The sequence below is a fragment of the Astatotilapia calliptera genome, chromosome 14 (assembly GCF_900246225.1).
Source record: "Astatotilapia calliptera chromosome 14, fAstCal1.2, whole genome shotgun sequence".
In the NCBI taxonomy this organism is placed as follows: domain Eukaryota; kingdom Metazoa; phylum Chordata; class Actinopteri; order Cichliformes; family Cichlidae; genus Astatotilapia; species Astatotilapia calliptera.
This window is the reverse complement of record NC_039315.1, coordinates 4,300,707-4,325,666: the sequence shown is the minus strand read 5'-3', so window position 1 is coordinate 4,325,666 and position 24,960 is coordinate 4,300,707. Positions and strand designations below refer to the sequence as shown.

Here is a 24,960-nt window from a genome sequence, read left to right as displayed (position 1 = left end):
CCATTAGCATGGAGCAAATTCAGAGCTCTGGTGTGATGAGAAACAATCGTGTTGTTGCTCTGGACCAAGTGTGTAGAATAAGTTCAGCTTGTTTTGAGGCAGTCACCAATCTTTTAAAGGCTTTTGTGATTCAGAGACAAACTGACAATTCTAAATAGTTTTTATGTCCCGGTTATAACGGAACTAAAGTTATGGCTGCAGAATCGTGAGAGCTGCTTTAAAGGGACTAAATTGTTGCTTTGCTTCAAACACTATGAAGGTTTATGGGCTGAAGGTGATTTGTAGGTTTCTGAGAGTTCAGGCAGAAAGGAAGAACAAAAGGGTGCGCACACATCACACAAACTCAGACAGTGTTCTGCTTTGGAAAAAGGTCCAAACACCAGCAGCTCATTCAAACCTTAAGTAAAAGCAACAGAGCAGCTGTGTGGTTTTCTCTAACTGTGCAAAAACAAACAAACAGAGACACTCTTAGAATGAATGAGGTAAAAATTTAGACACTGAACTTCCATCCGAGTGCGTGCACAGTCCAGACCTCACACACTGGGGCAGTTACACTTTCTCGTTTTGTTCTTGAGGCTCTGCAAAGATGACGTCACCTGCAGCCCGGTCAGGGGATCACAAAAAAAATCGGAATACCAGCATTTAAATTCCCAACCCTTTCTGAAACAACCAAAGTGTGACAGATTCTCCACTGAAGGGGGAAAAAAAATTATAGAGCAGCATGCTGTTGAAAGTGCACACACACATACAAACACGCACAACTAAAAGATCAGATACACACCATGCACTCAAACACACACACACACACACGATTTGGCAAAATACTCCTCGGTAGTTTGAACTTGTCTCTCTCCTCCTCGATGGCAGCTTTCACTCTGCATTCCCTCTTCGAGTATTAGATCAGTGTAGGACAGGAGGGATGCTGAATGGCTGCGGCTAACATGGCAGCCGTCGCATGAAGTGAAAGCAAAGGACTGATATCAGCTTTGTTCTCCTTTTCTGCCCTCACTCCTTCTCCACCTCCTTCTCCAAAGTCCACTGCTGATGAAAGTAAGGCAGGAAGTATTCAATAACATGACTATTTTTTCTTCTTCTGAGCTGCTGGCGGACGGCGCACGCCGCCGTTCCTCTCCTCTGAGCAGACACTAGAGGGCAGCAGGGACAAACACACGGCCAGATGACTCAACGCTACGGCTTGAAATGACACTCCGGTAACACACTGGCGTCTCACAAACACAAACAATAGCCACACTTTTGTTAAAAAGGCTTTTCCGTGTCCTTCAGCGCGCTCCCAGCCCTCTTCTCCTTCTTCAAACACATCCTTTAAGTCCTTGTTTGTCTCATCTCGCAGGTTTTAAAGCGCCAGATGCAGGCCAGTCGTAAAAAACAGCAAAACACACACTCCGTCCTCGCTGCCTAGGCCATGTAGATGAAGGTGTTGATGTCCGCCTCGTCCCTCTTTATGTATTTGTGCTCGATGAGCCACTCGATCTGCTCTTTTATCATCTTTTTCTGAGGCAGAAACATGTTCTTCAGGATCTCCACCAGCTCCGTCTGCAGCTGGGCGTTGCTGATCCGCTTCCTCATCTTCATGATTTGGATGATGGCCTCCTGGAGAGGAAAGAAAAGGAAATGTTAGAACTTTGTGTAGACCAGGGATGGACGACATTTCATTTAGAGGGTCGTACTGATTTAAGCCTGGATTATACTCTGCTCCTGTTATTAACCTGTTGTTAACTCTTTGAAGTCTGCCTCGTAGGCACATGGGCATTTGGTGAATTGTGGCGTAAATTCTCTACGGACGCGTCTGCACACAGGCATGAAGACGTCCACATGGACCCTCGTGCTAACTGTCTGATGAAGTCATTTACATTTACCGTTACATTGCCTTATCATTACTCTGTAAAATGTCCTGAAACGCACGGTCACATAAACAAACACAAATCCCACATAGATAACTACTGAGGACACACATACGAACTTTCTTGTAGTATTTACGTGTGAATACAAAGGTAGGTAGAAACAGGTAGAAACGGAGGCTGTGGCTGCTGTGCTGAGGTCAGAGTGCACTCAACCTTAACGACATCTTAACGGGTTCCTGGCTAGCTTGGCGTTAGCATGCTGGCTGTGCAGATGTTTGCTGAAGTTGTGTTTTTTTTCATTCAATAAAAATAAAAGTAATGTTTATATCGCCGCTCCTCAAAGCTGTACCACGTCACAATTTTCTTCCTCCCACATACAAACTGAAATCAGCTGATTGTAGCGCAAGTGAAAAACATGAAGAAGAAAAGAAATTGTTTCATTTTTTTCTTGCCCAGCTTCCAGATAACTGAACAACTTTTGTAATGCAGGTAATGACATCAGTATAACTGTAATGAAATTAGTGAATTTAGTAAAGCCTGACTGTGCTTTACATTAATGAAAAATGTGATGTGATAACGGCAACAGCCAGCACTGTTGTCGAGCCGTAACCTGCTCATGCCCCAGATGAGCTGAACAGAAGCAGCAGAGTTGAAGCATCTCTGTCCTGCAGCCATCAAGGCTGCACACAGTCTGTGCGGGTGGAGTGTTCCCGTACCTGAGTTCTCAGTATTCTGAGCTGAACGATTCCTTCATTCTCCTCTTCTCTCATTCGCTCTGTGGTCAGCTGCAGACGGCCAATCAAATTGATCTTTCCCCGCTTCTGAACTTTGGAGTTTTTACTGAGAAAAATGTCAACATTTAGACACAGATCAGTATCTGAATATTGGGACTTACACAGCGGTGATATAGAGGAGAGCTTTAGTTACTCCGTACATGAGTGGATTATAATAACAATGAAACATTTAAACATGTCCACATCATTTCCCGATTTGTATAAATGCCAAGACCTACATGAGAGAGAACTCCTGGTTGACGTAGAAGAGCGTGCCGTCTGTGAAGTCTTTGGGTGAGCTCACCGGGGGGTCGTAAGACAACACCTGCCTCTTCAGCTTCGGGAAGGCGACCAGAGACTGCACAGTGAGGAGAGAGCAGGAGACCTGAAGTTAAACTTTATCATCATCATCAGCCACAAATACTGCGTGTTAAAGGACAGCTTGACTCTTATTTAATCACCACTGATTTTCTGTGGGCATAACTGTTGCTAAGTTTCATTCTAGGATGTTTTTTTCTTTCCCTAGAATCGGTTACTGGTGTACGCTTAATAAGTCCATTCTTGGTCTGTTCCCATCTTACTTGCAGACGTACAGACAGGCGTTCACAGGCTCCTTCTCTGTGGAATTAGTTGCAAAATGAACCAAACCTAAAAGAGCTGCTCACGTTAAACAGCATTAAGCTCATTTTAACTGACCTGCAGACAGTTACTTCATGGCTGCTGGAACATTACTGCCCCCTTGTGGCATAACTGTGACAGTTACCTGTTCCCTTTCAGTCGATTCACTCGGTACAACACATAAGTATGGGATATCACGCCCTCGCGTGTCCTGGCTGAAGAAACCTTTATTCACGCCTTTACGGCAGATGACGTGTGATGACACGCGCAAGGCCCCGCCCGCACATATAGCCGCTGCCATCACCGTCATCCCTCAGTTCTTACGCTCTTCACCTCGCTGAGAACACCTCTGCTGAGTTGGGCTAGCTAGCTACTGCTAGTTAGCTCCGTTGTCTGCCAACTTGAACCTAGCTTAACTGCCCCTGTTGGTGTTAGCCTCCACCGCCCAGCTGGTGCGTAGGCTGCCCGCGGAGCGCTATTTTCAAGTTTTTTCTTGTGCAGCGTTTCGCTTTGCGTTTTGGGAATGGACTCCAAACCGAAGCGAGCAAAGCAGAAATCTTCTGTTCGCCCCTGTCCTCAGGGATGTGGTTTCTCTTTGCACGACAGCGACCAGCACGATGCCTGCCCTGTCTGCCTGGGGATCGTCCACGCTAGGAGAGCGTTGACGGAGCCCGAAGCTTGTGCGTTTTGTCGCCAGCTCCGACGCTCGACCCTGGAAAGACGGGTGACGTTTGTGGAAAGAGTGCTGGGACGCTCGGCTGTCGCACGGCATGACCCTCTTCTTTCCGAGTCTGGAGCCCCGGCTTCGTCCGAGTCCGAAGACGAAAATTTTCAGGTCGATGTCCCCGCGATTAGCTGGGCTGACCACATGGAATACGTTGACGGGTTAGCCGATGACGGACCGGAACCATGCAGGAGCGCTGACGGGCTTCAGCCTGGGTTGAAGCCCGCCAGCGCTCCCCAGGAAGACGATGACGTGCTGGACATCGGCCTGGACATCCATGGTTTGTCGGAGGATGAGCAGGAGAGCTCATTGTCGACCCAATATGCCGCCGCTGCTGCGCCGGTCGGCCACGATGACACCTCTCTTTTCTCCCTGTTTCGCCGTGCCGCTGAGAAGCTGCAGGTGGACTGGCCCTCTCCTCCACCAGCTCGGAAGCCGTCGCGGTTTGCGGGTTTTTTCCTTCCACCGGAGCCCGCAACGGCCAAAAACTGCCTCCCCATGTTCCCAGACTTTCTCTGCGAGCTAACAGCGTCATGGGACAAACCTCTGTCTACCCGCGTCACTGTGCCCGGCTATGGACAGTACATGGAATTGGACGGCGCCGAGGGAGCTGGTTTAGCTAACCCACCCCCTATGGAGCCGTCTCTGGCTGCTTATCTGGCCCCGTCCCATAACCATGGTGTCGGTGGCCCCGCAACTCTGCCGTCCAAGCACTGCAGATTCTCGGCCTCGCAGCTGGAGAAGATTTATCGGGCTCAGGCCGGCACCGCTCGAGCCATGAGCTCCGTCACCATGCTCCAGACGTACCAAGCAATGTGCCTGGCGGAGCTTGGATCGCTGGTTCCGGAGGACAGCCCGCTGTCACCTCTTCTTAACGAGGTTAGAGTCACCACGGATTACATCCTCCGTGCGTCTCGCTGTGCAGCGCTCTCCCTGGGCAGAGGGATGGCTTCGACAGTGGTGGCGCAGAGGCACCTGTGGCTGACCCTCTCCGACGTCCCTGATAGAGACAGAGCTGTGTATCTGGACGCACCAGCGTCTGCGGCTGGGTTATTCGGACATTCACTTGAAGCCATTCAGGCTAGATTCGATCTGAGGAAGAAGCAGACGGAAGCTCTGCGCGACATCATCCCCAGACGCCAGCCCAAGCCCACTGCTAGCTCTCACAGGCCCGCCGCTCCTCTGACAGCTGGCAAGAGACCGGCGCCCACTGCTGGAGTGGGAGGGCCGCCGGCGAGAGCACGTACTCCGGCCCGAGCTCCACGCCAGTCGGCCTGGGGCAAAGGCCGGGAGACGCAGGGAGACGCTGCTCTTACCCCTCTGTTGCCGCACAAGAGGTGCCGCTTAAGTTCTGTTCAGGTTGTCAGCCCCAGAAGGCGCTGCACTTCCCTATCGCGGTCTCCCAAGCACATAACCCCTGCACACGGTTCAGATGTGTTGAATGTTCAAGCGACCACATCGAGTGTTCCCGCTGTTTTTCATTGTTATGCCCCGGAAAAGGTGCACCCAACAAAATGTATAAATGTACATGTTCCCATGTTGCAATCAATAAAGAGTGTTGTTTACTCTCAAACAATCTCAAATGCTCAACCTGCAGGCGAAATGAGCCAGGTCAGGCAGGGGATGCAGTCCCCTGCAGACACACTGGGGGGCGACGGCGCCCCGCCGTCAGTGCTGCAGGCCAGCCGGCTGGCTGCTCACTTCCCTCAGTGGCGCGCTTGCGCCCCCTCTCCGTGGGTGCTGCAAACCGTTGCCATGGGTTACCGGTTGCAGTTCCGGGTCAAGCCGCCTCGTTTCCAAAGAGTCGTGAACACGATTGTCAACCCCGAGGCAGCCTTGGTACTCAGAGAGGAAATACAGGCGCTATTACAGAAGAGAGCAATGCGGGTGGTCCCCGCTTCGGAGACGGACAAAGGTTGGTACAGCCGTTATTTTGTCATTCCGAAGAAAGGGGGAGGGCTTCGTCCCATCCTCGACCTGCGAGTCTTGAACACGTACCTGCGAACGTACAGGTTCAGGATGCTAACACTCAGACAGCTCCTGAGTGCAGTCGGCCCGGGAGATTGGTTTGCGACAATCGATCTAACAGATGCTTATTTTCATGTCGCTATACACCCGAAACACAGGCAGTTTCTGAGGTTTGCGTTCGAGGGCGTAGCCTACGAATACCTAGTGCTGCCGTTCGGGCTGTCGCTCGCTCCCCGCACCTTTACGAAATGTGCCGAGGCAGCGCTAGCGCCCCTCAGGAAGAGGGGCATCCGCATCTTGGCCTGCCTGGACGACTGGGCTCTCGTGGCTTGCTCCAGAGAACAGGCGGAGACGCAGCTGTCGCGGGTTCTGTCACACATTCAGACACTGGGGTTCTCTGTGAACTTTCAGAAGAGCTCGCTAATCCCAGGTCAACAGATCGCTTTTCTCGGTCTGGAAATATGCTCTCTTTCCAGCCGCGCACGGTTGTCAGAGCACAGAGTGGCCGCGTTTCATCGCTGCCTCGCTCAATTTCAGCTGGGACGCAGACTGCGTTTCCAGACGATATTGCGCTTGTTGGGCATGATGGCATCTATGATCGCCGTAGTGCCGCTTGGGCTGTTGAAAATGAGAGCGTTTCAACGCTGGACTCTCTCTCACCGTTTGTGTGCTTCGCGTCACCTCCGGAGGAGGCTGCCGGTAACTGCGTCTTGCATGCTAGCTCTCCGTCCTTGGAGGGAGCCCGGGCTACTGCACCAGGGCTCTCGGATTGGGAGGGTGTTGTTTCGCAAGGTGGTGTCCACAGATGCTTCCCTAAGTGGGTGGGGAGCGCTGTGCGAGGGTGCGTCAGTGAGAGGGATCTGGTCCGCGGCTCAGCGCCAGCTGCACATCAACCACTTAGAGCTGTTGGCAGTGTTCTTAGCTCTAAAGCGTTTCCGTCCAGTCCTGCAGGGCCAGCATGTCTTAGTCAGGACGGACAATTCAACAGTGGTGTCTTATATAAACAGGCAGGGAGGAACACGCTCTCTTCCCCTGTTGCAGCTGTCTCGCTCTCTGCTGTTATGGTGCAGTGTTCATTTTCTGACTCTAAGAGCCACCCATGTCCCGGGCCACCTGAACCTGGGGCCGGACCTTCTCTCCAGGGGGGGTCCTCTGGTGAGAGAATGGAGGTTACACCCTTCAATAGTGGCTCAGATTTGGGATCTATTTGGCGAGGCGCAAATAGATCTTTTTGCTTCCAGGGTGAATGCTCACTGCCCCCTGTACTTCTCCATAATCGACCACGATGCACCCTTGGGCTTGGACGCGCTAGCGCACCAATGGCCAGACGTGCTCCTGTATGCATTTCCCCCAGTGGAAATGATATCTCCAATTCTGGAGAGGGTGCGTCGGCATTCCCTCTCTCTGATCCTGGTGGCCCCTTGGTGGCCCGCGAAGTCGTGGTATGCAGAAATAATCAGCCTGCTTGCAGCAAGTCCTTGGCAGCTTCCTCTCCGCAGGGATCTCCTCTCTCAGGCGGGGGGGGAAGTGTTTCATCCGCGCCCGGATCTGTGGCACCTTCATGCTTACCTGCTGAGAGGTTAAACTTGGTTGCTAAGGGTCTGCCACCTAGTGTGGTAGCGACGATTCAGAGCGCCAGGGCCTCGTCTACTAGAGGCTTGTACGCTTACAAATGGCGAGCCTTCGAGCGATGGTGCCAGGACCGCCACACTCTCCCATTTCAGTGCTCTATTGTGGATGTTTTGACATTCCTGCAGGAGCTGTTGGATAAAGGCCTTTCGTTTTCAACGATCAAGGTTTATTTGGCGGCTATATCTGCTTGTCATATCGGTTTTGACGGGGTGACACCAGGTGCGCATCCCCTCGCCGTGCGTTTTCTGAAAGGGGTTCGCCGGCTGAGGCCCGTGCTTAAGTCCAGTGTCCCGGCTTGGGACTTGTCTTTGGTGCTGGGGGCCCTTTGTGGCCCTCCGTTTGAACCCGTTGAGTCGGTAGATATGAAACTTCTTTCGTATAAGACCGCATTACTTCTCGCTTTGGCCTCGGCGAAGCGAGTGGGGGACCTTCATGCGCTGTCTGTGCATCCTGCCTGCACACAGTTTTCTCCTGATGGCCGCAAGGTCGTATTGCGTCCGAATGCCGCCTATCTTCCCAAGGTCATGCCTGCATCTTATAGTTCAATGGAGTTTGAGTTGCTGAGCTTTTGCTCCCCTCCTTTTGAATCTGAGGAGCAGAGGAGGGTGCATACTCTTTGTCCGGTGCGTGCGCTACGCACCTACATTGAGCGCACTCGGGATGTGCGTTTGTGTGACCAGTTGTTTGTCTGCTTCGCTAATCCGAATAGAGGTAGAGCTCTGTCCAGACAGAGGCTGTCCCACTGGATTGTGGAAGCTATCTCGCTGGCATACAGCACCGGAGGTTTTGCGTTGCCCCACGGGGTGGGAGCTCATTCCACCAGGGGGATGGCGACCTCATGGGCTCTTTTTAGAGGGGTGCCTGTGGCTGATATTTGTGCAGCGGCTATTTGGGCGTCGCCGCACACTTTTGTGCGGTTTTATCGGTTGGACGTTACAGCCCCTTCGGTGGCTCATGCTGTCCTTTCTGCTGGGTCTACCACTCACTAAGGATGTGGTGGTCCCGTTCCGGTTCGGTGGCTGCTCTGCGGGGCGTGTATATAGGTCCCATACTTATGTGTTGTACCGAGTGAATCGACTGAAAGGGAACGATTAGTTATGTCTATAACTTCTGTTCCCTGAAGGAGAGGAACGAGGTACAACACAGGGTGGCCCCACTGAGCAGTTGGCTCGGTGAAGAGCGGCTATCGAACTGAGGGATGACGGTGATGGCAGCGGCTATATGTGCGGGCGGGGCCTTGCGCGTGTCATCACACGTCATCTGCCGTAAAGGCGTGAATAAAGGTTTCTTCAGCCAGGACACGCGAGGGCGTGATATCCCATACTTATGTGTTGTACCTCGTTCCTCTCCTTCAGGGAACAGAAGTTATAGACATAACTAATCGTTACTATGTTTTTATGTCATGTAGTATTTTCATTAATGATCTTACATGTTTAAACTTCTTCCGTGTTGTTGCATGCATTATTAATCTATGTAACCACTGCTGGTTGACCCGATGCCTGCCTTTGCCGGGGCACTGCTGCAAAAGACATTTTTAATCTTAAGAGTCTTAAAATAAAAATGTAGTACAGGCAGTGCTAACAGCGCTGAGCACAGCTGACTCTGAGTTCAAACCTGCCTGTTGTCCAAAGGTTGAGAAGGAATAGATGTCCTTTCACTTCTCAAACAAAGTTAGACACAATCTTCCCTTTTATTTTAGAAGTCTTTTCACGTTTTAACCAAATCACAGTGTTGTTTAAACATCTGCCGTCTCCACTGGGTGGATGGCTTTGCAATACAGGCAGCGTTATCTCTATTACAAGTTACGAAGAATTGATGTAACCTCAGTAACTTTTAAATCCTCTGTATTTCTCGTCTAACTTGTAAGTGGAGAAATTCGGTCTGACCCAGAGTGTTCGGCGTAGCTCTGCGTCGGGCAGCTCTGTGGCCAGTTTGAGGTTCTCGAAGCTGATTCGCTCTCTGGGTCTCTGATTCCAGGCAAACAGCACGGCGAGCTGGAACGTCGTCACCTCCAGGTCGTACTGCCCCACTTCATTTTTAAAGGTGATCTGATCAGAGCAGAACCAAAGGACAAGGAAGGAAAGGCGAGTGTCAGTGCTGATTTGGTAGCCCGATATCTTCTAAAGAGAAAGGTGGGCAGCAGCAGGCTGTAAACAAAAGTTGCTAAAAAATACACCAGAATAACTCTCCAGTAGTCTCAACCAGCACTTCCAAAAGACTGTCAAGTTAAACTCTTTTTCTAACTTTCCATATGACCCAAAGAATCCCTGTTTGAAAACTGGAAAGTGTAAACAGAGGTGACCAGAAAAAAGATCACAGAGATAACAAACGTCTGAAGGAGAACAGTTCATGAAAATATGAGTAAAACTGAGAGAGTATCACCCGAGCGTGAGAAAATGCTCAGGTGTGCACACATGAGTATCATTTAAAAAGGATATTTTCAATAACTTGTGTTCTTTTTATTTAATCCAGTTCTTTTCTCAATTATTTACGTTTATGGACATTCTTGCATCCAAATTTCTTATAAAAGTCCTGTTTGATAATAAAATTGAAGATTTAGAGTTCCCTTAACTCCAAATATCAGGCGTTCTTCATAACAGAAGGCGTTAAGAAGCAAAAATCTTCTATTTCCTAATTTGTAAAAATCAAAAATTTAATTTAATTTAAATTCCCAGAATCTCCCACACTGCTATATTTCTAGGGCTTTAATTCTGAAATGTACAGACAGGAAGATGCCCTGTTTTTTGCACATGCAGAAAAAATTTGAACAAATTTGTATGGATGACAGATAAACAAAGAAGAGATGAGAAAAACAGAAAAATGTATTCAGATTTTAGTTTCCAGGAGATTCGTGTTTTCCGCTCTTCATGGCAGCAGGAACTCTGCTTTACTCCACACACTCACAATGCCGTTGGACATGAGGTGATGCCAGTGGAGCTTCCGACCGCTGTGATTCCTCTTGTAGAAGTCCTCCACCTCGGGGATCAGGTCCTCCAGCTCTGTGGGCAGCGAGACGAAAACCTTCTCACTGCTTCGTGACCAGGCGCCAGCGTTCAGGATCTTAATGTTCACGCTGTCCGCTGCACGGAGAGGAAAAGATGAAGTGAATAATCAAGAGAAACCGTTTACGCTCGGTTTAATACGTGACACGTCATAATCAAAATGTGCTTTAACTGTTTGAGACATGTGCGGCACCATGCTACACATAATATCGCAGACATATGTCATAGCTAACGCATGTTAGCATAAAAATAGTTGCGCTGTATGCTACAGTGCGTGTGTGTGTTACCTGGCAGTGCCAGCTTGTTGTGTTTGTGCATCTCTTTGAAGACCTGATTGAGGTCCTCTGACACCTTGATGTCCTGAAACATCCTGGCAAGCTTGTTCACATAATCAGCAGGCATTCCCACTTCCTACAGCCACACACAGACACACAAAAGAAGCAATAAAATCAGACAAACGGGTAGTTTGATTGTTAAACATCAGATTTACATCACATGGCATGATGTGATAAAATATTTAAAAGAACCAAAGCCTTCGTCTCTATCAAGTAACCAGTTTTTCTGCGTCGGGAAGAGCAGATGTTTTGCATAAGCACAAAAACATAAATCACTTATAGGACACCCTAGAAATGATAAAAGCACTTAAAACTGGCTTAATACTTTAATTTATACTAAAGCATATAGTTAGGGCTGGATCAGGTGACCCTGAATCCTTCCTTAGTTATGCTGCAATAGGTGTAGGCTGCTGGAGATTCCCATGATGCTCTGAGTATTTCTTCTTCAGTCACCCTTTTCACTCACTATGTGTTAACAGACCTCTCTGCATTGAATCATACTTGTTATTAATCTCTGTCTCTCTTCCACAGCATGTCTTTATCCTGTCTTCTTTCTCTCACCCCAACCGGTCGCAGTAGATGGCCCCGCCCCTCCCTGAGCCTGGTTCTGTCGGGGGTTTCTTCCTGTTAAAAGGGAGTTTTTCCTCCCCACTGTTGCCAAAGTGCTCACTCATAGGGGGTCATGTGCTTGTTGGGTTTTGTCTGTATGTATTATTGTAGGGTCTATCTTACAATATAAAGTGCCTGATGTTGTGATTTGGTGCTGTATAAATAAAACTGAATTGAATTTTGCTGCATTAATATATTAATGCGATATTAATACATATGTTAATATGTCGCTGAAATCAGTAGCGATTTTATGACTCTGCTGCTGAAAGTTCAAGAAAAGCTGAACTCACTCTCAGCCACTCCACCATGTTCTCTTCAATCTCGCTGTCGGCCGAAATGTCCAGGATGAGGCGCCTGGTCAGATGAGCTTTGTGGTAACGCATGAACACGTCTTTGTTCTGGACGTATTTCAGCACCAAGAGCTGCAAGGAGGGGAGAGAAAAGCATGAATCTGCGAGAGAACGAGAGAAGGGGAAGTCATAAATGGACTGATATGCTTTGAGATTAGACTCACCACTTCTTTGAGTTTGAGCTCAATTTCCTCTGAGGTCAGTTTCTTGCTGAGCGGGGTTTTCCTTAGCAGCATGTCACAGTAGTTTGCCAGCAGCTCCGGACACTTCGACTCCGGCTGAGTCTTCATTCCGACTCTGATTCAACAAGGAAATGCATTCACACATTTATGCACACACACACACACACACTGTGACCAGTTTTAACCAGCGACGAGCGATTTAAGACCCACAGTGGCCAAACATACCCTTTCTGTTTCATCGGCAGCTCCAGTTTGAAGATTGTGGCATCATTGACGACCGCTTTGTAAGCCTGCGAGGTAACAGAAAATACCACCGCAATGAGAAAAACAATTCTTAAAATACCAAAGAGCCCTAAAGCCTTTCCATTTCAGACAATAAATTGAAACAATTTGATTTCTTCACTAGTGGTTTTAGCAAAAGCACAGCAGACTAAAGATTCCCAAAGTCCTTGATAAACCAGCTAACAGCTGAACAAAATAACATGTGATGTTTGATTTCTACTGTAACCCTAACAGAGATCCCAGCAGCCCCCACCTCCAGTAGTCCATGCTGCTCTGATTTAAGATGTTCTGTTTATTTTAGCAGAAACCTCCTCGAATCAGCACAGATCAGGATGTGACAGTACGATGAATCCACATGTGTGAACACCGGATCACTTTTCTTCCCGGTGGATTACATTGGATAAATAAAGCTACAGTTAAGTTCTTATGAACCTGGAGTATTCGTGTAGAACCCTCCTGCTATTCTGAAGCTGTGCTGTAGCACCGACACTGTAAAAGTGAAACCTGTTCATATGAACTTTGACCAAAATACCAGCCCAAACGCTGCACCTGACCCTGACCTGTGAGGAATACACAGGCCTGCACATTCTCATTTAAATATCACTGGATATTTAAACTTAAAGGAGTGACTTCTTTGGAAGTCAGATAAAACAGACCTTATCTCTTGCTGTGAGGAAGCGTGGGTCATCCTGGAAAGCCTCCTTTACCAGCTTACTGAAGCGGTTAAACAAAGTCAGCAGCTGCTCCACATACTTTTCAGAGTCCTGGACAAACACACACACACATTAAAAATGACTGAGCATGCTGTCAGAGCAGACCTCGAATATTAACTTTCATCTCTCATCTTTCAAACATGCCAACAAACGGCTCATTCCATAAAAAATACAAAAAATGATTTCAAATCTCAAAAAGGTTCCCACTTAAATGAAGCCATGCAAGGTTTATTCATACTATGAATGTTTCCCGAGTACAACAAAGGAGTCCAAACCTTGCACTTAAAGAAAAAGAGCAACTTTAAAAGTGCCAGATTTCACCCGTACACCTGTAACTATGTTAAATGTATTTGCATGGCTTCATTAAATAAAAAACATTGAGCCGACTCTGAGGGGAACAGCTGCAGGAACTGACTGATTCTTCCTCGAGTGACCGTGGTTGCTAAAGTGTGTGTTTGTGCACGTACAGTAGTGATAGTCTCTGCAGCAGCCACCATGTCCGCTAGTCCAGCACTGATGATATGCTCCTCCAGGTCTTTCAGCATGGGCTCGATCCCGTTGGGAACCTTGTCCATCAGTGAAAACATGAGGTGCAGCTCTGCTCCAGAGAAAAGCAGCGTCACACACTGGACAAGAAGCACGTGGGATGAAACTAAAACTTCCTGCTCTTTCTGGCTCATGGAAAGCCCAGATGGCTGAGGACTGCCATAATCCAAGTCCTCAAAATGATTTTTGCCAACTTAAAGAGTAAGCTGAACTTGTTCATTTAATTATAAATCCTTCTACTAATAAAAACAACTTGTGTCGTAAATGCTCACGAGCCCTGACTGTGGTTGGTGAACAAACAGCTCTACATGCAGGAAACCAGAGCAGAAGCAGTTTCTATCTTTAAATCGACCCTGACTGATGCAGCAGTGAATTTCAAAGCCACTATTTTCAGCAGATGTTATATTTTGTAGTGCGAATCAACAGAGTTAACTTCAGCAGCGACGTTGCTGAGGTACTCACTGACTGTCTCGTTGCGTTTGATCATTCCTGGACATTCGGCGAGGATTGTCTCTTTGAACGAGGTCACCAGAGCGTTCACGCAACACTCCATCAGCTGTGAGGATACACAGAACATACAGACTGCCGTTAGGACAAGATATAAATTAACAGGCAGCACGTACATTTAACAAGACTCCCGAAATTCAGTTTAAACTGAAACCAACACAGGAAGTGACCCTAAAAGAAAGGCCAGATGAAGGAAAGCACACACGGGAGGGTTCAACACAACCAACGGATGACTGAGAGAAAGTTCAGTGATGAGCTGCTGACCTGAGGTTGTTTCCTCACGACTTCACAGGTGAAGTTGTTGTTACAACTACTTGTTACTTTCACAGGTGAAGTCGTAGGTGTACAAGATATAACAAGTTCTTTTTTCTTGCAGTCAGAAGTTTTGAGTTAAAGTAAGCATACGCAGGCTGCAAAACATATTTAGGAGCCCAAGCAGGCCCCATTTTTCCACAACAAAATATGTGACAAACAACAGAAGTTTGAAGCAAAGAGCCAGCATGGCAACCAAGATGGTGAAAACAGGTGGAGCTGAGTCAGCACCAGCTGTGCTTTTTACTGCAGTCAGAATTAAACCTGAGGGGGTAAAGGGTCCATGGCAACCCTTTCTTCATGAAAGCACCTGTTCAACAAGCTTAAACATGAAGACAAGCATCTCCTTCTACCTTCAGGTGTGTCGACACAGCGACAGCACAACTCAATTAAAGTCAAATGAAAGCCGTTTGATTTCAGGTGAACTCCAGAAATAAAAAAGCCGTCTCTCTTTCTGGCAGCGATGCCTGCAGCATCCAGGCGGGTAGCAGAATAAACTTTAATTAGCTTATTCACTATGTTCATTTATTCATTATAACAGTGGCTCTCAAATTGGGGTGCCTGGACCCCAAGGGCTCCACGAGCCATATACTGGAAACATGTCGTGGCACATAAATACATGTGCATCACCCGGGCCTGAGCTAATTAGCCCAATGGACACATTTTTAAGTCCAAGCCAAACCAGCTAAAATTAGAAAGTATGACGACGGTTATGTTTGAGTTTGGCTTTATCGAGAATGACGATGGAAGACCAAAACGGGTTATGTGTCTTCGAGTGGTAGCAAATGAAGTCAGCCAAGCTAAAGCGTAAAGAGTTTTATCAGCATGAGGATCGTAAGGCAGCCCTTCGAAAACTTTTTACCCGCTGTAAGGAGGAGTCCCTGCCTCCCAAAAGTTTGAGAAGCTCTTAGTAGAAATAATTTTAGCCCAAAGTCATCTGGGATGAGCTCAAGCCCTCCCTCGACCGTGAACTGGATAAGCTGTTAGAAAAATGGATGGCTGGATGGATCGATACTAATTATTGTGCAGATTTAGATCATAGAATCAAAAATATAAATCTGCTAATTTGTTGGTTATATACATCAAGAAATACATAAATTATGAAGGCAAAGAAATTAACATGAGCTTTCTCCACAGGCCAATAATCTTATCTGTCCTACCTCGGTGTCATGTGTAGAGCACAATCAGGCTCGGTTACGATGTTCTGCATCAGTACACTGAATATAACGTGAGCAGATGATGGGACAGTTTGGAAACACACGTTCAGGACAGTAAAAGACACTTACTGCTTGAACAGAGTTACATTCACGACGTGTTTCTAGATATCTAAGCGCTCTCTTCTCCTCCTCCCTCAGCTTCGCATCTGCCTGTAAGGAAACACACAGAAACACAGAAAATGAAGATTAGGTTCAAACAGCTAAAGCTTTCATTAATGCACAAAGCCAGGAGCACAACTTTATTCTACGCTCTGTCCTCAAAATGTTTTAAGGTGGACTTCCGTATTCATTAGTGGGATCATTTTATATGCATCAGTACTATTGTGGCATACATATTTCATGTAGTTCTGGACACCGTTCTGCTGCAGGTAGGACGGCGCCTGAGTTCTGTAGAACCTCTCTGTAGAGTCCAGGTAGGCTTTCTCAAAGTTATCCCTGTAGATCTGCAGCTTGTCCTCCGGGTTAGAGCACAGGTTGACTGGTGGGAGAGAAGTAAGAAAGTGTTTATTTATATTTTTCAAGATTTTTTATAAACTATGATGACATTTTGGGGCTACTGAAGGCTGAATACAGTTTGTTTCCTCATAACTTGACATTTTCACTGTATATTTTTTACATTTTTTTCCCTTATCTTTCCTAAATTTATCACTTTGATTTCAAAAATATTGTTTTTGGCTTTTATTATCATTATTTTATCTTCTCTTCCGAGGCAGATTTGAACATCCACCATTCATGGGTTTTACAAATTGGATAAGCAGTGATGGAGCACATGCCCCCCCCCTGTCTTACCGTATGACTCTCGTACGCCTATCACGAGCTGAGAGTCAAAGGCCTCGCCCAGCCGCTCGGCGTGCACCAGCTTCATGGCGCTGTCCTGCAGGCGACTCTTAATGTTTGAAAAGATCGACTCGTTCCACGTGTCCAGCATCAGCTGTGAAAAATAAGGAGGGAGTTAAACAATAATACCATCAGTTTCCTGCAACCTGAGAATAGTGAAGCCGAATTTATTTATGAAGCGCTTCTAACAAAACCTCCTGCTTGCTGAGTCACACTCCCTCACCCACAGCATCCCCCTCACTTCCGAGACCTTCCTCAGAGAGATCAAATAAATATCGTATGAGTCATGTTTTAAGCTGTTCACTGATTCGAGATTTCGAGGCTAACTGACCCTTAGCTGCTCTCCACCGTCTACATATAACAGTTAAAATTCAATGTTTTCTTCTGCGTGAGCCTCTTCTTTCGTAGCCTTTCTGCCTTTTACTATTCTTCCACTTTGATATCTGCCCTCCCTACTAACGATTTCCACTTATGACTTTATAAAGTTCATAAAAGGCTTTGTCTTCTTTCATCTAATCCCCTCCTGCTTCTTTAGCTTTTCTTCACAATCAGCCGTCCACACCAGCCACCGTGTTTCCCTTCTGCTTCCTTTAGTGCTTCTGGTTCCCCAGCTCATATGTTGACCTCTCACCTTGCGTACAATGCTGTCCTCCATGTTGGTTTTCTTGTTGCTGCCTTGTTTTCCCATCAGTGTGATCTCCAGCTGACAGAAGGGTTTGGGCAGGATGTCGCACTGGGTGAAGAACTTCCTCCACTCCACAATGTAGGCTTTGAGGAGAGCTGTGTCGTCCTGGTGGCTCAGCACTCGCTGCGAAGACGGAGGTGATATGGATCAACCAGAAAACAAACAAACAAACAAACAAACAAACACACTCATCATGTCTGTGTTTGTCCCTTTCCAGAGTAAGCATGACAATTAAAGGTCACATCTGGTGGTTTTCATGCGTTTTATGGTCATGCTTGCTTCTAATAATTGATTAGTCTCTTATTTTGTACTAATTAGCAGATGTCTGTGTCTGTAGTTGTACAGTATATGGATGCAGCTTGCTAACCAAACCACCCAACTCTCAAAATGTATTTATATAGCACTAAATCACAACAACTGTCATCTTGAGGCATTTTATACTGTAAACAATGGACCTGGATGTGAGAGCCCAAATGTCTGATGAGGTTACATTGAAACAGGATTTAACCTTCCAGCTCCCCATCACCGATTTCATGACATGTTGTGGGGAAATCACAGTTAGCAAGTGAGTGTAAAGAGGCTCCTGGTCACTCTACTGAAGCAGGTCCCTTCTCTAAACCAATCACAGTACTCGTAGCTCTGAGAAGATGCCAGGAGCGAGTATGCAACATGTGGAAAAGGGCAACTTTGGACAATGACTCCGCCTAATCCTCCTGACATGATCTGAGTTTATCTGCTTACAGCTTGTGCTTGTTTGATGAAGTCGAGGATGTCGTCTTTGAGGGCTTGGTGGATTTTGGCTGGTCCTTTGTCATCCCATAGACACACAGCGTGAACATCTCTGGAGGACAGAAAGAGCACATCTGTGAGGCTTTAGACCTGAAATTTTTTTATGTAAACTTAAATTTAGAGTAATCTAAGCTTCTTCATAAAGCTCCTTTCTAGGTCAGAGGTCATCAGCTGCCTGACAGTAAAAAGTGCAAAGACAAAGCAAATACAGGTGCTTAACACAAACACCGAACCCCCCAAGAGAGTCTAAAAACTTTAACCCAAAACACCCACAGGTCTTAATGACAGTGGAAAACCACCCTCGCAACCACATCTGTGTCCACATGTGTTTAGACACCTTTCTATTATAACTTTCTTTAATAACATCCAAGCTCCTCGTGTTGCAGCTCAGGGCTGTGAAATTACTCAAACTTAGTGCAACATTCACTCCCTGCAATGCTACTGCATTTGTATTCAGCTCAAATGATTATTTTCCAATTAAATCATAATTAAAATACAAAGACATTCACTTTAAAAATTATTTTTAAGTTCAATAAATCTGTTTACGTGCTTAATTGAGTTACATCTCAGTAAAATACTTCTGGCAGTTCCCTTATTTCCCACGAGGTCACCACAGCAGATGGATCTGCATATTTCATTTGGCACTGATTTTATACTGGATGTTGTTCCTGATGCAACCCTCCCATCAGTCCAAGCGTTGGACTGACACTAGGAGTACATTAGATTGCCCCGACAACCCAAGGCTGGGCTTTAATCGTTACAATCACAACACTGATGATAATAACTGATTAGAAGAAGCCCCACCTCCACACCACAGGACCTGCTGTTCTGGAAATGTTCAGGCCATTTTTTCGGTTTTCTCTTTTTTCTCACTTCCCAGTTTGCTGCACTGTGATAAACCTGAACCTGATCTGGATCCAGGATTTTTTTTTGCTCTCTGTGTCACTAAGAAATGAGGTTAGATAAGAAAATCTGGAGGTTTGACATCATATCTTTACAAATACATATCACATTAAAATAAGAACAACTGTGAGATGTTTCCTTCATGTTCAAAAGAGAATAGTCCAAATAAGCCCAGATGCAGATATTATTCTGGATCCAGGAACTCCAGCGTGATGTGGAGAAAATGATGTTTGCTGGTGGATCAAACCAGCAAACAACATTTTGCTGGTTTGATCCACCAACAAATGGTGGGTTGAGCTGTTTTCTTGGATAACTGAGTTTGGGGACTTTCTCCTGCTCGCCACGTTTATTTAATCCTTCTCACCTATAACTAAGCACCTTACATATGAACGCTCTGTGAGCTCCTGTCTCCACATGAAACGTTATAAACTTGCTAAAATTTCCATCAACTGTTGGACCACTCTCTCTTTAAACATCTTTGGATAAGATAAGAAGTCGCAGTAAAACTCTCCATGTTCCTGTTCTGCTATTTTCATCATATTTCTCAATACCAAATGACAAGTCACCAACTTCCTATTCACCTCTTTTGGCCTCCACACAGTTCAAGTTTAAATAGTGCAAAAATCACAAAAAAAAGGCTTGCAGGGCTTTTAACCTATGAATCACACGATCTTCTGCAATCTTTGACAAGACTGAAGGCTAGATAAATGAAATTCTCCAACAAAGCTGTTACAAGTGCTTTACTAAATATAAATGTAATCCTCTATACAGCTCTTAATTCCTGAAATAGCACTTGCTACTTTCACGCCTTTTATGATTTAACACAAATTTTAAAGACAAAATCATCATATTTTCATGAGCAAACAGGTCAAAGCACCGGTGAAAAGATGCCTTGATGTCCTTGTGGGTTTTACTTGCAGCTGCTTGTTGTTTTCTATTCTATGAAGCGGTTATGGAAACACAAACTCCACACTACTTTGAGGATTCCCACATCTTCAGCCTTTGTAAGATATGTTTAATGCTACTGTGCATTAAATTCAAGACCAGTTTTATAGTTACCAAAACAGAAAAACCAACAACAAGTCTCCAGATGTTCAGCTCTGTGAGCTGTTAGGTGTCCCTGTTATTACTAACAACAAACTGCTCTGAGATGTTTTGGGCTACATCAGCTGCAAACTTGCTGTCTCGTCAGAAATGTTCTGGACTAACAGACTTAGCAGAACAAAAAATAGGGTTAAGTATTTTATTGTCTCCCGTTGGGGGTAACACCAACATGACCACACATGCACACATGAAACAGGCACACATTAGTAAGTAAAGATCTCAATTAGCTGTTTAATTCACAAAAGGGAAAAAAAAAATCATATAATGCCCATGTTTACACAAAAGGAACTTGTACCTCCTTCAAGAAACCGACAGAGTTGGTGGGCCTGTCCACTCGTGCTTTATGGGAGGAAATATCAGAGTTACCTGTAACTAAACTACGAATAACAGTTTTCTCTGAGGTTTCCACAACACACTGGTTAGTCTGGAATCTAGCACAAGGATTTCTGTACAGAGATAACATAAAAGGTGAGCTAACGCATGTCAGAAAGGCTGAATTTAAAGGGACTGCTGGCATTTATACCACATTGATCTGGCCTTCTGATTACCACCCACTTTACGTCCCGAGGAGCAACTGTTCACTGAGCTACTTCTAATAAATGAATCTTAAAACACTGATATTAATACATTAGTTTTAGGTGAACAGAGGGCAACAACAGTGACGGCTCACTTTCTCAAGGGCTCCGTATGTAGAAGTGAATTTCCCCATTTACTTTCTCCACTGACCTTTTGGAAAATCCTAAATAGAAGATTTTTAAAGTTTGAACAAACCAACCTGCTCCGATTTGCATCATGACCATTAAAGATGTGATTTGGGTTAAAAAAATTGTACAAAACCATGTGCATACTTACTTTTAACTGTGAAGGAACAACTCATTACATAAAGGACTACAAATCCCAGATTCCACAGAGAACGACTTCCAGCCTTCTTGAGTTTATTCCTTTTCATTATCGTGGTGTGTGCAGTAAAAATAGCCTCGGACCGATATGCTGCAGAGCTTCATTCCCGACTAATCACCGCTCTTGCAGTTTCTGAAGTTTTGCGTTCACTAAGTGACCCGACGTGCACTGGTTTAAACATTTCCATGGTAACAGCAACCTGCACCAATCAGTCGTTATTTAAATTTAGAATTGTGGGTCAAACAGTTCTTCATGACATTGCAAATAAAATGTCTTTTTTTGGGTTAAAACAGCTGATATCGTATGGACGTGTGCTTTCTACAGGAGCGCCTAGCAGCATTTCACAATATTTCAGTCCACTTCACGTGGTTACAACATTATGGCTCATTATCAAAATTCCTGTGGAGGACGTGAACTGGATTTTTACTTCCAGAATCTCACTGTTGTGCTCTATAGATTCAGAAGCTTTAAGAGTTTTGAAAGATCTGCAGGACCTGTGAAAGCATTGCAGAACTATAACAACACCCGTTGAAGAACACCTGCATGAAAATGAACTAATAAAGCAGCTGCTTCCAGAAACGTCAGCAGCTGCTGTGTAACTAACGGACAAAGCAAAACAGCATCACTTACGAGAACAAGTCGAACCACTGTTGCTTGGTGACAGCTTCCTGTCTGAGCAGCTTGAGGACGATGGGCCGCATCAGATCCCACTTGTCCTCAAACTGCAGGGACCCCTTGTTCTGCAGGAGAGACATGGGATGGATGGGAGTAGGAGGAAGAAGAAAAACAGCCATGAGAACAGAGACGTGAAGACAGAAAGCAAGACTAGGCAGACGTACACAAATACAGACAAACGACCACAGGCCAGTCACTGCAGTGAAGTTTTTAATATTTTTACATAAGCAAGACTTTTAAACACTTGTGTGACACCTGTGGTAACATTTGCTGTTCAGCTGCACACATTTATATAAGATCTGGAAGAAGGAAAAGACGACTTTAGAGCAGAGGTTTTCAAACTTTTTCTGTTAAACTCACAGCAAAGTTCAAATCAGTGTTTGAACACACACCTGTATTTACATCTGTGCAAACTTAGAGACACTATAAGGAGGACTTAATGTATCAGAACAATATAGGCTTTAACCTTTATTTATTCAGGTGAGAGGGATTTAAAATGGCACAAAAACAACAGCCACACAGAACCACTGACTGCAACAGAAAGGTTCGGTTTCATTTCTTAATTTAAAGACTACCACAGCCACCAGTTCTTTCAGCTCTTTGTGTGGATTTCTAACAAACTGAAAAGCTTTGAGCCCCAACTCTGTCCTGACTTTGGGGACAAATATGTGTTAAATATCACGAAAACAAAGGCTTCACTGATTACGGTTTTTACACGTACACAGATAAGAGGAAACCAACCCAAGCGAGTGAGAAAAGACAACCACTTAGCTGTACTTGCATTTTGTCTTTTCTTTTAAAGAGCTATGCACCATTCCATTTATTTGAGCGGAATAAATAATTATAACGTATAATAAATTTCATCATCTTATTCTTTAGGAGCAGATGATCCACTCTAATCTAATAACATAAAAAAAAGCTTCTTTTTCAAAAGTAGTAATTATTTGTTAAAACCCCCAAAAACTTAACATTCATTTTGGACACAAACCTTCAATGTGTGTTTTAAAGACAAATTCTGATCTATAATTATGTCTTAATTCATGTATGTTGTGATCAATTTAATTGAATTCCCTTCAGCAGTTTGATCTTAGTAAGATTAGGTAACATTTAGCCATTTGAAAACAGCATGAACCTGGGTTTGTCGGCATGAACCTCCACTAGCATGCAGGCTGTTGTCATCACCTAATTTATTTCATTTTGCTCAGTTTCAAACCATCCACCAAATGGTTTTCCAGCCCTCTGTGAACATTTTTTTTTCCTTTCTTTAGCTGACGGGTGATCGGTGCTGGTAGTTAGCTGTGGTTTGAGCCACACGCAAAACAAACCCCAAAACAAAATGATCCTGTTACACCCACTTTGACTTCCTGGTTTGTCTCTCACTCTCATAATCCCCATCATCCAGTAACTATGCAAACAGACCGAGCTACCTATGACAAAGGTTTTCTCTTTTTTTCTCCCCCAGGGGAAATGACTGTGTACTGTTACATTACTTTATATGCCATCTTACACAGTAATAATAAAATATTGGTTGTTTTACATCATTTGGGAACCACAGATTTAGAGTACTGGAGCACTTCTCATACTCTTTCTTCATATCTGCCCATCTAACACTTCATTTAAGCAATCAAAGCAAGGTTTTTGGAAGAATGACTCGATTTTAAGCACTCTGCAATGTTTAAGGACATTCATGGACTTTGATACATTTCAGCACTTTGTCACATTTCTGTTCAAATGTACAGGGCTATGCTCGCTGTATTTAAGCCAGGCTGTTTTAGAAAGAGGGAAAAGCTCCCAACCTCAAGATTTTTCCTCTTGGCCTTTTCAACAACCTCTGGACCGTAAAATCAGAGAATTGTGGTGCAGAGAGAATGCTGCTCATCCTCTGGAGCTCATAATCTGACACAGACCTGACCAATTTACGCTCCTACCCCCACCTAAAGCCATGAGCTCTGGGTAGTGACAAAAGAATGAGATTGTGGATACAAACGCCGGAAATGAGCTTCCCCTGAAGAGTGTATGAGCTCAGCCTTATGGACAGGGATAAGGTGAGGGGCTCTGTGATTTAGGAGGCACTCAAAGCAGAGCTCCTGCTCCTTCACACTGGGACACACTGGAGAGATCAAGTCTGCTTGAAAAACAGCACGTGTGTTTGCTCATCAAGTCTCCCAACAGTGTGACAGCAGTTAGGGTCAAGGGTCAGATGGGAGGGGAGCCGCCTGTCGATAATTATGTTCAGCACCGACCTGACCGCCTCTGTCATAGGTAGCCCGGTGTGTTATTAACGTTTGCTGCTGGAAGACATTATGTTTAATGGAGGCTTTTGTAGATTTAGCAGGTTTCGGTTGCAGAGGGAGGGTGTCGGTTTACCGGCTGTTAGATCGCTAAAACCAATTAAGAATAAAGACCTGGCCAAAAGAAACGTATTTACGGTTGAGCTGCGGGGTTGACGCGATGTCCTGTCGGTTGATTTTCTCCCCGAACCGTGTTTCCCTGGCTTCAAGCTGGCTCCGGCTGTCGGTTCGTCGTCGCCGGCTTGAGGTGACCGGCTAACGGCTACGGTTTGGCTCGAGTTAAGAACCGCAGGAGACGGGCTCGGTTCTGCTTCTGCTCTGCTGGAGCCATACACGAATACCGGGGCAAACGGACTCCGATATTAACACCGGACAGACGACAGCGGTGACAACTGTGACTTCAGGCGCACCTATTTGTACATTTAATCCGTTTATTTAAAAATTAGCGCGCTTTTATGCAAAACACGGCACCGACAGCACATATCTCCGTTAGAGGCGTGAACACACACTGAAACGGAGAGACTGAATGTGCGCACAAGCATAGGAAATGCGATATATTCGAGAGCTTCTTACCTTTAACAAATTAGACGTCGCCATGTTTCTTCAACTTATCACCTCGCAGAATCTCGCGAGACTCCTGCTGGAGCCGGCTCAGCATTAGGTAATGTCAGCCCGCACAAAAGGAGCGTTTTTACTGTGAAATCTTCCCAGAAACCTTATTTCACACACACACGAAGGGGCGGAGGGCTTGTTCTCGTGGATCACGTGTCACAATTAGTCCTAACAAGTGCAACAATAAAATTGTGTAATAACATGGACTTATAACAACAACAACAACAACAACAACAACAACAACAATAATAATAATGTTGACTCATCTCTTTTGTGGTTGCTGTATAACTTTTTGGAAAGACTTTGAAAAGGATTAGGATTATTATTTTAGGGTGACATTGTATTAATAACCTTTTATTGAAATAGTTTAGAGGTGGTAAATATTTATATGCTATACTGTCTTATGCTGAATATTGGAGAATGCTTTTTATATCTCATTTTAAATCTTGTTCCAAACTGACATTGAGTTTTATTCTTAATCTGAAATTTAATTGTTATGTATTGTTTATATGATGGTATGTTGTACATGTGT

General features: G+C 45.3%; 1 protein-coding gene across 1 annotated transcript; it reads right to left on the bottom strand.

The window, feature by feature from the left end:
* Positions 1 to 474: 474 nt before the first annotated feature.
* On the bottom strand, positions 475 to 24,515 carry LOC113036014 (cullin-5-like). Its single transcript, XM_026191996.1, has 19 exons — positions 24,390 to 24,515; positions 21,481 to 21,590; positions 17,896 to 17,995; positions 17,101 to 17,277; positions 16,422 to 16,563; positions 15,965 to 16,110; positions 15,702 to 15,782; positions 14,059 to 14,152; positions 13,518 to 13,648; positions 12,994 to 13,101; positions 12,281 to 12,345; positions 12,038 to 12,170; positions 11,814 to 11,945; positions 10,867 to 10,990; positions 10,482 to 10,657; positions 9,464 to 9,625; positions 2,875 to 2,993; positions 2,579 to 2,702; positions 475 to 1,611 (listed from the first exon to the last, which is right to left on the bottom strand). The coding sequence occupies exons 1-19, from the start codon at positions 24,411 to 24,413 to the stop codon at positions 1,417 to 1,419; spliced, it is 2,343 nt and encodes a 780-aa protein (XP_026047781.1). The 5' UTR covers positions 24,414 to 24,515; the 3' UTR covers positions 475 to 1,416.
* Between the last annotated feature and the right edge of the window lie 445 nt (positions 24,516 to 24,960).